This window comes from Cervus canadensis, chromosome 6 (genome assembly GCF_019320065.1).
Source record: "Cervus canadensis isolate Bull #8, Minnesota chromosome 6, ASM1932006v1, whole genome shotgun sequence".
NCBI classification, from domain to species: Eukaryota; Metazoa; Chordata; class Mammalia; order Artiodactyla; family Cervidae; genus Cervus; species Cervus canadensis.
Window position 1 is genome coordinate 43,841,780 of NC_057391.1, and position 12,854 is coordinate 43,854,633.

Sequence of the window (12,854 nt, forward strand, 5' to 3'; positions counted from 1 at the left end):
GGCATCGAGAGCAGGGCCTGGTCAGGAGGAGGGTGCACACATTTATTCTTTCTGAGCCATGCTTTGGGATTGCAAAGAATGCCATCAGTAGAGATCTACGATTCCTGGGGGCAGACATTCTAATGGGCGCTGATAACCCACTGTGATGTAATCTGCTTCCTGCTCTCCAATGCCCCGCAGGGGAGGGGGAGGTTCCCCCCTTTCTTCAGGGCTAGAAAGGTGCGTGCTTAGGCATACCCTTGTGATTTAAACGGAAAAATAAGGTTGACTAAGAAGTACAGAACTTAGAGTAAAATGCAGCCTTGATGGAAGCCATTTCAAGCATTTAGGGAATTAAATATTTATTTGTTCTGCTATTTGGCAGAATTCTTAACCATTCCTTGACTCAGGAAATCTATTCGATATGTAGTATGGTATGCTGTACTGAAAGGACCTTCATTTTCCTATTAGTAAATTAAAAACCAAGTTTATTGTCTTCAGCAAAGCCTGCCCCCTGATGGGAATTGAAAAGCCAAGCTCACTTCGGCAAGCTGAGGGGTGAGTGGGTCATTTCTCCTGCACTGCTACTGATTCCCGGAGTGCTGGCGGGGGAGGAGGCCTCCATCTCCCCCACGTTACAGCAGCCTGCAAGCACAGGCCTAGCTTTAAGGCCATCCCAAGAGCTCACTGGCTGTAGGGAGCTACAAAGAGGGCTTGCCACTGTGAGGAGAACCTGGAAAGGAGACGAGATCTTAAAGGAGACAGGTCAGAACTGAAAACTGAGGAGCGGGGGCAGGAAAGCAAGGCTTCCCAGAATTAGTAAAGAAGAATTTCTCGCTTCCCCCCGCCCCCCCACCCTGGCCCATCTAAATGCAGCCTGTTTTTTGACAATTGAAACGATCGGAAAATGGCCAAGTTTAACTGAAGTAAGTAAATTACACGGCAACGAACTATGATGTCACTACTTTTCAATTCTGCTGCTGTCTTCCATCCCTGCATCCCCCCAGACTTGCACACAAGCACTCTAAACACACCCAGCGCTTTCTCCCCAGGCTGGTGAGAGGGGTTAGTCTCTCCATGTACTCCGCAGGCCAAGAGCGAGAGCGGGTTTGGGAAGAGCAGGGGATCTGGGTTGGAATTCCAATCCACTCCTTACTGGCTGAGTCACCCCCAGGAAAGTTACCTAACTCCTGTAAAGATGGGGATGATAAGCACAGGGTGGTTGGTTGTGTGGCCTGAATGAGAGATCTATACAAAATATGGGCCAGGCCTTGCTCAAATTAAATATTAAAAAATGTAAGTTTTCTTCATTTCTAATACCATAGATCATGATGGTCTTTAAAGTGGGCTGCCACCAGGATCCTGGGGGCAGCTGGGCACGAGCTTTAATTTATTTATTCATCTTCAATCGATCTTATTGTTGTCTTCAAATAGGTGCCTTTTACTTTTTTAAAAGGCTGTTTAAACAGCTGCACAACCTCTCCTTGGCTTCTGCTTGGCTCAGCCTGTTGACTAATTTCTCCACAAGATTAAATTGGCTTTGTGGACAGAAGAGTCTGGGTGGGCTAGAGTCCATAGGGTCGCAGAGTCGGACACAACTGAAGCGACTTGGCACGCAGGCACAGTGCAGACACGAGGTGTGTGGTATCATATCCTCTGGAGGGAGTGGGTGGTGGGGGAGCCCCACTCCTCCAGGACTTGCCCAGCAACAAAGCAGCTCACCTCACCTCCACCACTGTGAACACAAGCCCTCTGTAAAGTCAAGCCCTCTGACACCCCTCCCTCCGGCAGGTCTGGTTTGCACAGAACTGGCAGCTTGCCTCTATGACAGTCTCCTTTGGAAGCTCTTTGCCTGGGGTCAACTGTCTAGACTGTGGCTGTCTTCCCACCTGGTCAGCTGCTTGCTCTCTGCTTCCTGTCCCACGTAGGGCAGACCAGGATTACAGTCTGATTGCCCAGATACAAACACTACAGCCCAGCTACTGCAACTGCCTCCTCACAGGGTACCCTGCCCTGCCACTCCCACCCCTGCACCTGTTTACGACCACGATCACAAAGATGAACTTGTTATCAACACAGGATAGTCTAAGAAGTTGATGCTCCATTGAAAACATTTAAATAACTATAAATGGAAGAGATATCATAGGCTAGTACAGATTTTCTTTTAAAAAAGATGAAAGAGATTTCCCCAGCAATCTCCCATTCCCTTCTTCTTCCGCCTTATCTCTTAGTCCAGAGATGCTTAACAACCATGGTAGGGCCCCTCAAAACTGTCCCCCACCAAACATATAGCTTACCCCTCCCTACACACTATGCAGAAGGTTTGTAGAGACCAAGGCTGTTGGTGTTTCCTAATAACTATGTCCATCACCAATGAACTCCTCCTCAGTGACTGAAATCACGAGAACAAATGAGAAGTCGCCCCTCACTAGAAGGAAGTCTAGGAGCCAAGCTTCATTGCAATACCTCTTTCTCACCTGCAGCAGGTGTTACAAAGGTTCCTCGGGTCTTAGCTCAGTGACCCACCTTTATGGTCTTCACCAGGTTGGCGGTGCTGTTGGCGACCTCCTTGGCGGACTGGACAAAGTGCCTCTTGGCCACGGGGTTGCCCGTCTTGGATGAGGCGATGCGGCAGGCGTTGCACAGGGCTGAGGTGTGCTTGGCGACAATCGTGGCAGCGGACAGAACCTACAAAGCAGGGACTGGGTTGAGGGCACCCCACGCTACAGTGCAGAGGGGGTCAGTTCAAAAGGAGTCCACCCTGGTCCCCAGCCCTGGATTCCCCCAACTCACACATCTTAGGGCTGCTGTAACTAAAACCCAAGTCTCTACCTCTGCTACCCCCAGAGTCTCACCAAGAAAGGGAAGGGTGAGAATTATTAAGGTAGAAAGAAGAAACAAAGAAAAAGAAAGCTGACGCTGCTGTGGTGGTGGGAGTGGGCTGGGCTCCAGCTGGTCTTAGAGGAGAGGCTGTCAGTATATGCTTTGCAACCTCTAGCCAGGAGGGATATAGCCCAGGGCCTAGGCTGGGGTTACCCAACAGAAATACAGTGCAAACCACATACCTAATTTTAAAATTTCCAGTAGCCACATTAAAATAAGTACAGAAACAAGGGAAGTTATTTTCAATAACATATTTAATTAAACCTCAGATATCCAAAATATTTCATTTCACCAGGTAATCAATTTAAGAAGATTAAGCTTTTATAATCCTTTATCATACTAAGGCTTTGAAATCGGTCTGTATTTTATACTTACAGCCCATCACGGTTTGGGCCAGTTACAGTTCAAGTGCTTACCAGTCACGTTCAGCTGTATGTCACCCCCACCCCCAGGTGGGCTGTAGGCACCTTATGAAGGGGTCTGGCTCAGGAACTTCTCAGGCTCCACCTCAACTGCTTTTCTGAATCTGCCTGACCCACTTTGCTGAGGCTGGTAACACTCTTTAGTCTTAAATGGACAGGTGAGGCATCTCAGGTACACTGATGCCTGTCTGGGGTCCAGGTGGTCCCTGTATTATCTCCTGTACTGGGGTCCTTCTCTTGCCTCAAGGATACTGGTCCCAGGGTCAAGTGTGGATGAGCCCCTCATGAGCTGCCTCTGCTGGCCCATATAAGCCACTCTTGTTCCTTTTAGTACACACTGCTGGAATTACTGGGCTTACCAGGTGGCGCTAGTGGTAAAGAACCTGCCTGCCAATGCAGGAGACATAAGAGATGCAGGTTTGATCCCTGGGTCAGGAAGATCCCCTGGGGGAGGGCATATGTCATACAGAGTTGGACAAGACTGAAGTGACTTAGCATGCTGGAATTACTGAACCTGATCCATGCCACTTGGGTATCAGAAGTATCATGGAAAGTCGCACATCCTGTCTAGTTCTCAAATGTCTCTATAGCTCTTTTTGTGCTGAAGGTTCTGACCCAGCTTTGGGGCCTGGATCAGCACCACTATCTCCAGGAAGTGACCCCTGACAACCCCTCAGAGAAACCATCGACAATCCTGGCATGGTCATCATACCCCAATCCCTCCAGCTTCCAAATTTTATGCCACAGTAAGAGTTAAGGGGGTAGGGGATTGGGTCTCACTCATGGTGACCCTCAGTGCTGAGCACAGAACAAGCCCTCCGTGTATCTCCCCTGAACTGATGAATGGAACTGTGAGCCTCCAGATGAATCTCGCTGTGATTACACCACTGCAACTGCCTTCCAGCACTCCATTCCAAAGCAACTACTTGAACTCACTATCATCATATTTTGCTATATTCCCCTAAGACATTATCTGTCTGGCCTTGCCAGCTCTGAAAAAACAGTAATCTTCATTCTCTTAGTCTCCTACCACCCACCTCCAAGAGCTCAAGGATGCACAGACCTCACATTCAACACCGCCCCCCCCCAACCTTCCCCTGCCCAAGGTTACCTGTGATGGGCTGCTGCCGGGATCCACCAGGTTTTGGCACGCCATCTGGATAGCCTGGTTGGCCCTGGCAAACTGGATGGGGTCCACAAGGCCCTGGTGGCCCGCCTGGCTGTTTGGATCAGAGATACCGACCAGGTACGCAGCCTGAGAGGGAGGAAGAAGGCCACCGCTCAGGCTCTCTGAGCACCTAGATAAGCCTGTGGGGGATCACGGTCCCACAGTGGACCTGCAGCAGTCCTTCTCAGGCACTCCCAGTGCAAGGTGGTCAGAGTCATCTCATCAGTAAGAGTTTAGGGGTAGACAAGCTGATGCTCGCTTGGGCCAGGGAAGTGCCAGCAGGAGTCTGCTATGGGCTTTGGAGAACAGTCTCCTTGTTCTTAAGAAAGCTTTGAGAAGCTCTTCCACGGGAACATGATCAAGGATGCACGTAGCCCTGAGTGCTCTGGCAGCCACTTTATGACTCTGAGGAGGCCCAGGCTCAGCATAAAGCTTACTCTTTAGCTGGCGGATGGAAGAGGGAAAAAAACCAAGCGGGTGTAGACTGATGGCATGGAATTGCTGGGTAAGCCAACCCTGGAACCTGCCCTACATGAGGGTCTCTCATCTCATAGTCTGATGTACCCTTAGTGTTTCGGCCAATTTTTTCAAAACAGTAAGTGAGAATGAGTAAGATGGTTCAGGGAAACAAAATAAAGGTAATATTTAGTCTCCAAGAGGACAAGAGGCTATAAGAGAAGGTCTTTTCTTTAAACGCTTTGGGTGTGTTAGCCAACTAACAGGGAAGAGATGAATCTGTAAGGGGGAATTCTAACCTCAACTCATTTCCCCTGAGATGCGAGGGGCAGAATAGGAGGGAGGCAATTTCACCACCTCCCAAACTAGGGATGTTTTTCTTTGGTTCAGTAACATCTTCGAGGCTTGAGGTAACTGTCAGATGATAAACCCTTCAAGGTAAATGCTGACATTTTTGAAAGTTCAGTGACATGAGCCCAGTAATTATTGGAAATGTACCGGACTTTCAAAGACGAGCCAGGAACATACCTGATCACGTCTCTGAGTGATGGCATCTAACTTTTTCCCCTTCTGATTCTAAAAAAGAGCATGACTAAGATTTTTGCAACTCTAAAGCCTCAGAGGGAATTTGAATTATGTAGTACCCAATTTTTCCCCCAAGCAACTTATCTGTAACTATGACCTTAAAAAAAAAAAAAAAAAAGCTGGCCTCTGAACCCTTATGTTGGGTTTACAGTATTCTGCTCTCCTCCTGGGGGTAACTGGCTGATATTTTGCCTAAATGCTCAGGAAGCAAAAGAGCCACCATGGTTTCCATGGTTTAAGTGGTGGTGGTTGGAGTTGGAGCTGAAGCCCCCGTGCCTCCCTCATGGGCCAGGCGCAGGACAGGCTGGAAGGCCTACATCATGGGGCATGGGGACCAGTCCCTTACCTGGGCTGCAGCCTCTGTCAGCCCACAGAGAGCCTTGGACGCAATCCCCACACACTCCCCAAAGGCAGGGAGGTCCCCGGTCTTGGCATTCTGCGAAATCCCTGCCATCGACTCTCCCAGAACCTGCAAAACACATCACCAGTGATCTTGTGACCAGCATTTCTTCACACCATGAGATAAAGGGGCTACCCTTCCAACTTGAATGCTCAAGGACATTTTATTTATAATATTTGCATTATTTTCCTTTATTTGCAGTAAGAAGAGATTCAAGATAATGATATCGCTTCTATCTCATAAAGAGAAATAAATAATTAAAGTATGAAGCTTTCATCGAAAGTTATCTATATCTCAAGGAGGTACAGTTAATATACACCAATCACTAAAGTAAAATCTATACAGGGCATCCTATGGGCAAATGGTCTAAATTGAGAACTGTTAGTGTCCAGAATACAAAAATCACACATATCTGCCGAGCTGTAGGTGAAGACACACCCAGAAAGTAGAAAAAACACCCATCCCTTCTTTTATTTATTGACAGTAAAATCTATCTTTAAGGAGTGTGCATGTAAAGAGGAAGATAGTCTGAAACTAAGGCTAAAAAAATTTTTAAGGCTAAATTCTTAAAGTATTTCCCCTTACTTCAAAAATCATTGGTGTATTCTCTTTTCAGAGGTTTTTTAAAATAATAGTCAAAAGGGATTTTAGTATTCAGAATCCAACCCAGGGAGGTCAAGCACCCTGTACAAGGTGAGACAGGAGGTCACAGGGACAGAGGCAGGGTGTCCGCCCCGTATCTGGGGCTGTGTCTCCTACAGTCTCCTCACGTCCCAGGAAGGCAGGTGTTACTTTCCAGGGTCACAGATGGTAGAACTGAAGGATGTGCAAGGGACGCTTTAGAGAGACTATCAAATTCACGTCTGGAACACAACACAGAGCTCTTTGTTTGCCAAGATGCCATCTTGGATGGGGAAAGAAAGAAATTCCCTAAAGTTGCCTAGATATACAAAATAATCCAGTTTACATAAGGACTTGCAAAGCAGTTAGTGGGTATTTTTATGTACGGTATTTTCCTTTCCTTCTCCCTGCATCCCTCTTTAGGAAGAACAGTTTCTTTGGACCTAAGTGTGGGATGCTGGACAAAGCAAACCCTAGTCTTAGCCTAACTGGAAGTAAGCCCTTCTGACACCACCAACACAGCTGTCTCTCCAAGCAGAAGAGCCCAAGCCATTCTCACTGTAGGCATGTTGTGGTTCAGTCACTATGACAGGTTGGGCTCTCTTGCGACCCCATGGACTGTAGCCCACCAGGCTCCTCTGTCCATGGGATTTCCCAGGCAAGAACACTGGACTGGGTTACCACTTTCTTCTCCAGGGGATCTTCCTAGCCCAGGGATTGAACCCGCATCTTCTGCATTGGCAGGCAAGTTCTTTACCACTGAGCCACCAGGGAAGCCCTGCTGTCTCCCCAAAGCTAGAGTAAAGGTGATGTAAAGTAACGTGCAGAAACACTCTGAGTACAAAGCCAAATGGCAACTGTTCAACATTCACTCAGCTCACTTGCATTTCATTTCACCTGGTTCTGAGACATTCTCAAAAACACTGGTGTCATTACCAAAGGTCAGTGCTTCTCAGCCTTTTAAAATATTATTATTACTGCTCTGCTAAGAAGTCTTTTTAGACCACCCTCCCTCCAATGGCCACCCACATTAAATTAAATACTAAGAGATCAGATTCTGTTGAGCAAGGTTAAGATTTGGAGAAGGAAGGATAGAAGCCATTGTATTATCTTAGATATTTTCACTGCTTGCACCCCCAAAGCCCCCACAAATTTTCATGCCTCTTGAGAATGCATGCCATAAATGGATGGTAACAGGAACACACAGGAGAGTCTCATATACGGTCATTGATAGGCTTTCCCCAGCATGCAGTCCCAGGTGATGGACATACATGCTTAGATTCACAATAAGACATCCCTGAGAGGGTATAAGCAGTGGTTCTCAGAGTGTGGCTCCTGGACCACAGGGCCCGACCTGGGAACTGGTCAGAAATGCACAATCTCGCCCATTCTGGGATGTACGGAATCAGAAACTTAGGGGTGTGGGTGTGGCCTAGCAATCTGTGTTCAACAAGCCCCCCAGGTGACTGCGATGCATGGCTCGGTTTGAGAAACACTTGGGCAAACGCACCACGAGCCTTTGAAGACATGGGCCTCCCCGGGGAGGGGGCCACAGACCTGTGCACACGAAGCGCGTCTCGATTCTTTCCCACAGTGGGCAGGGATGCTAACAGCACAGCCAGGCTCACCTTGGAGTTTTCCATCACACTCTCGATGCAGTCAAAGTAAGAGAGGTCACTAACGGGCTCATTGGGATTGTCCAACATCCCCTTGACAGTCTGCAAAGGAGAGCATGACTTAAAAAGCAAGCAAAGCCTTAGAACAAGGGAAACAACACAAAAATGCCGATTATCAATCTCCCTGGCACACACAGGATTCTGATCACAATTGCTCATTGCACACATTCCTGGGAGGAATTTCAGCTGCACCAATGGCCTACTGCCATCAGCAACCTGGGTCTCGGTCAGACCCTTCAGAAGGTGCAATGAACTCTCCCCTCCACCCCTAGGCCACCTTCTCTCACATGGTAAATATTCCTATTTCAGAAAACTAAGGTACATAGGGTATGACCAAGCCACATCTACTGAGATAAACAATATAACCTGAATTGGTTAGGACTGCTTTATGGACAAGTGGGCACATTGATTTTATTTTTACCCACATATATTCTATGGGCATAAATAAATTTTCCATGAAAAATAAACCCTAAGTATGAATATAAATTGATTAGCACCCACGCTGTGTTCTGGGCCACCAGGGGCCTCATGGCCACCTTCATAGTAATAAGTGTTACTCTTGGGTGTTCTCTAATGCATCCTCTACATGCTACAAAATCAAATGTACAAGAAGACCATTTTTACTCAAAAAGCACTCTCTCCTAGCTTCTCCCAAAAGCCCTAGAAAAATCACTCTCAAATTGTTTAGGTAAAAATTACTCATTCTCAGCCTCCATTCAATACCAGAGGCCTCTTCCTGTTTGAAATAAAGACTCTTTTAACAAAACAACTCTCAGAGGAAATACGGAAGCAGGGGTGATAACCTCACCAAATCTAATTTTTCTTGAATTCCACCCCACTAGATAGATGGAATTCAAGATTAGAACTTTGGCCCCAAAAGTTTCCCAGGAAAGATAAAAGGCAAGAATAAAGGAGAAGAACCTGACCCTGGAGGGAAAGGACAGACAGACACATGCTCTTAAATCCTCAGCAGCCTTGTCAGGGACCCACCTCAAGTTCCCGCAGGGCGTTATCACATTCCTTCTGGCCAGGAGCTTGCTGCGTGCACAGCGTGATGAGCTGGTTGATGCTCTCGGTCACAGCTCTGAGACAGAAATGGGAAGAGTGTTTTTGGTTGTGTTTTGTAAAGATTAACAGAAATTTCCCCAGTGACGCTTTGTGAGTTCGATAGGAATACAGTTAATTCACTATAAAGGCTGCGGTCCCCGTGACAGCTCTTTCACAAGGCTCTAAACCAAAAATAAACCACAGTCAGGGAAGAGAGAATGAGAACCCCCACCTTGCTTCTCATTATTTATTCACTGATTTACCCTTAAAAGTACTAACAGCTCTCTTAAGAAAAGTGTGGCTATAACACTCACAAGAAAGAAGTCACAACGAAGTTGAAAATGGCAAAGAGCTCCTGTTAACACTAAAGTCAGCATCCTTCACTAGCAGCCCATCAGGAATAGGATGATTCCAGCCAGGCTATTTTGGACAGCCTTTATATAGTTTGGACTATTCTGTATATTTTAAAATAGTCATGCTGTGAACTGTGCCTTATGATTTTAAAACCTCTTCTTTCCTTTCATTTCTACATGATTGACCAGTTCCTAGAAGCTATACCAAAATTATTCTTTAAAAGAGCTATTTTCTTTGTTAACATTAATAGGAACCAGAAATTCTTAGATGATTTTATATGTGTTTCTACTCTTCTAAGAACTTAAGACACAGCCCAGATTTTTTTCTTGTCAAGGGTTCTCCCCTTCCTGGGCAGTCACTGTTTAAGTGAAGCTATGGATATATTTTAGAAAGGCATGGTCCATTCTGAGTTAATTCCTTTAATAAGGTGTGAGATATGGATCCAGATTTTAATGGGGGGGATATATAGAGGTCTAATTATTCCATTACCTTTTAAAATGCCATCCTTCTTGATTTGAATTGCTTTTGTAACTTTGTTGACAATCAGTTGACTGTATTTGTGTAGGTGTACTTCTGGACTCTATTCTATTCCATTGAACTATGTTCTAACCTTTCACCAATACCACGTTGTTTGGATTACTACATCTTTACACTAGGTCTTAAAACTGAATATAGTACCCTCGTTTTTATAAATGAAAAAAAGAGAGAGAGAGAGAGATAAGATAATTCCCTAAGGAGATGTTACAATAAGGTGCAAAAACAAGACTTAAACCCATGCCTATCTGACTCCAGTGCCAGATTCAAAACCGTTTTTCTGCAGGGTCATAACTGGTCTGTACCTTTGGCAGGACCCTGAATGCTATTCACAGTTGGTAACCACTGCAGCTAATGGGCAACTTAAAATAAACAAAAAAATAAAAATAGGACGCACATTGCTGCTAAGCATTAACACTAATATAAAAAGCCTCCCTCATTTTATTAGTTAAATTGGCTTTGCAGCTTCCCACAGAATATCAGATTAGATGGAAAATGATGTTGCCGATGTACAAAGGCAATCAGCTTAATTATTTGATGAGGAGCTACTGCTTTGAATTTTAAATTTAGCAAGAATGATGGGAAGAAGAAAAACATTCCTCAACTCAAGAAAGAATCCTCAAATAGTTTCTGTAAGACTGATTCATTTAAAAAAAAAACAAAAAAGATTGATTCATTTATTTGGGGAAAAGTGCTTAATACTATGGCGTCATGGGGGAAGCACTATGTCTTCCAGGTGCAAAGCAAAACAAAGACAAGTGACAAAGCAGGACGGTCTCTAGTCGGGACCACCTTTGGAGGGTGCAGTTCATGATGTATTCATTGGAAGGGCCCCCAAAGAGTCCAACATCGTGTTCTGTGTGGCAGTCTTCAAGACACATTTGAGAGTGGGCAGGCTAGATGTGTCAACATAGCAAAGGGTGCAAAAGGGCCCAACCGTGATGACACAATCATTTGGGGAGTATTTCCACATATCACACAAGCTTTCCATTTAGCTTCTTTCAATGTTTCCCATTTATCTGCATTAAAAAAGCGCGGTCTTTATATAGAGATATTTCCATTAGAAACTAAGTGGTCATGGGAATTCCCTGGTGGTTCGGTGGTTAGGATTCAGTGCTTTCACTGCTGTGGGCCCAGGTTCGACAGTTGGTCAGGGAACTAAGATCCCACTAGCCTTGTGATACAAACCACCCCCCCAAAACAAAAGCACACTACTATATACAAAACAGATAACTAACAAGAACCTGCCGTATAGCACAGGGAACTCTTCTCAGGGCTCCGTGGTGACCAAAATGGGCAGGAAATCCAAAAAAGAGGGCTCTAGGTATACACATGGCTGATACACGTTATTGTATCGCAGAAACTGACACAGCAGTATAAAGCAATCATACTCCAATAATAATAATAATAAACAACTAAGTGTTCACAATTGGTGAATTCAGAGACCATGTAGCTATTTATTGGCCTATTTCAAATATTTTTCAGAAGTAAAAAATTCCAAATAAAAACTTGGGGTAAAAAAAAACAACCCAAAGGACTAAGGGTGGGTGGTTGGATAATCCATAACAGTGCCAGCATGGCACTGCTAGTCTGAATGAGTCACTTGGTAATACTGATCCGTCACTGAAAAGCATTATGTAGGTATCGTGTATCCTTATAACTCATTTTAGAGTGTGAATTGCATAGCTAAATAAAAAGCTGAGTGGTACAGAGGCAATTGGTTAGGTAGACCTGACAATCGGAAATAGTACTTTTATGGTTCAAGCTATAAAACATATCATAAGATCAAAGTATTAGAGAAAACCCAAACACGCAACGATAAAGGAATGACTAAACGTACAGTCTACAACATAATTCTGGAGATCTGTTAAGTCATGATATCATACTCCTTATACCATAGAATATTCATGATATACAACTAAGTAAAATTAATATTAGAAAAGAGTATATAAAACATGTAAACCATATGAACTGATACCAAAATGTTAAGTGATTTTACAATATTATTTTTAAAATTTACTATAAATATTTCTTGCCACTGATCAGTTTGCAGATCTAGTTCCCTGACCAGGGATTGAACCTGGGCCACAGTAGGGAGAGTGCCAAGTCCTAAGCACTAGATCACCAGGGAATCCTCAAACAATATTGTTTTAAAGCAAAGATTTTAGTAAATCAACTAAAACAATATGAACCAACCAATTCACATCATCATAAAAATATGGCCAAAATTAGTTGCATGCGGCCTGTGCTATAGGTAAATCCCACTAGGCTTGAATTGTAGTTATTTTTATTTTCCCCATAGTTTTTTTGGTAAAGATCAAAGCTACACAAATTCATTTTAAAAAATACAAAAAATTAAATGATCATAATTTCATCATCTAGAGATAGTGTTTTCTCATAACTCATTCTTTATCTAAGCATATGTAGCTGTTCTCTGTCTTTAAACAATTGGAATCTACAACTTTAGCTGTTAAAGGCTTTCTAACCTACAGCCAATTAGTGTTCAGAGATACTAAATTGATTCAGACAGGAGTCTGTGAGCTCTGGAAGGAAACTATATAGACATGCAACTGGGGCAGAGGTGAGAGAAGAAAATCAATCAATTTATGCTCATGATGATCTATTAAGCATCCAATAGCGAGCTTGGAGGGAATAAAGCAACTTCAGACAACTCCCATCCTCAAAAGAGGATGTGCTTAGGAAGGCAACAAAGAGCAAACCAAAATTTA

General features: G+C 44.5%; 1 protein-coding gene across 8 annotated transcripts in view; it reads right to left on the reverse strand.

Moving 5' to 3' along the window:
• TLN2 (talin 2) overlaps positions 1–12,854 on the reverse strand; it is a 492,565-nt gene that overhangs the window by 94,108 nt on the left and 385,603 nt on the right. For all 8 annotated transcript variants that reach the window (XM_043471776.1, XM_043471778.1, XM_043471781.1 and 5 more), the window contains 5 exons: positions 9,181–9,274; positions 8,143–8,232; positions 5,840–5,962; positions 4,396–4,539; positions 2,506–2,667 (listed from right to left, as the gene is read on the reverse strand). In XM_043471776.1, the coding sequence (XP_043327711.1) occupies positions 2,506–2,667; positions 4,396–4,539; positions 5,840–5,962; positions 8,143–8,232; positions 9,181–9,274 (613 nt within the window). The remainder of the gene's footprint in view (positions 1–2,505; positions 2,668–4,395; positions 4,540–5,839; positions 5,963–8,142; positions 8,233–9,180; positions 9,275–12,854) is intronic.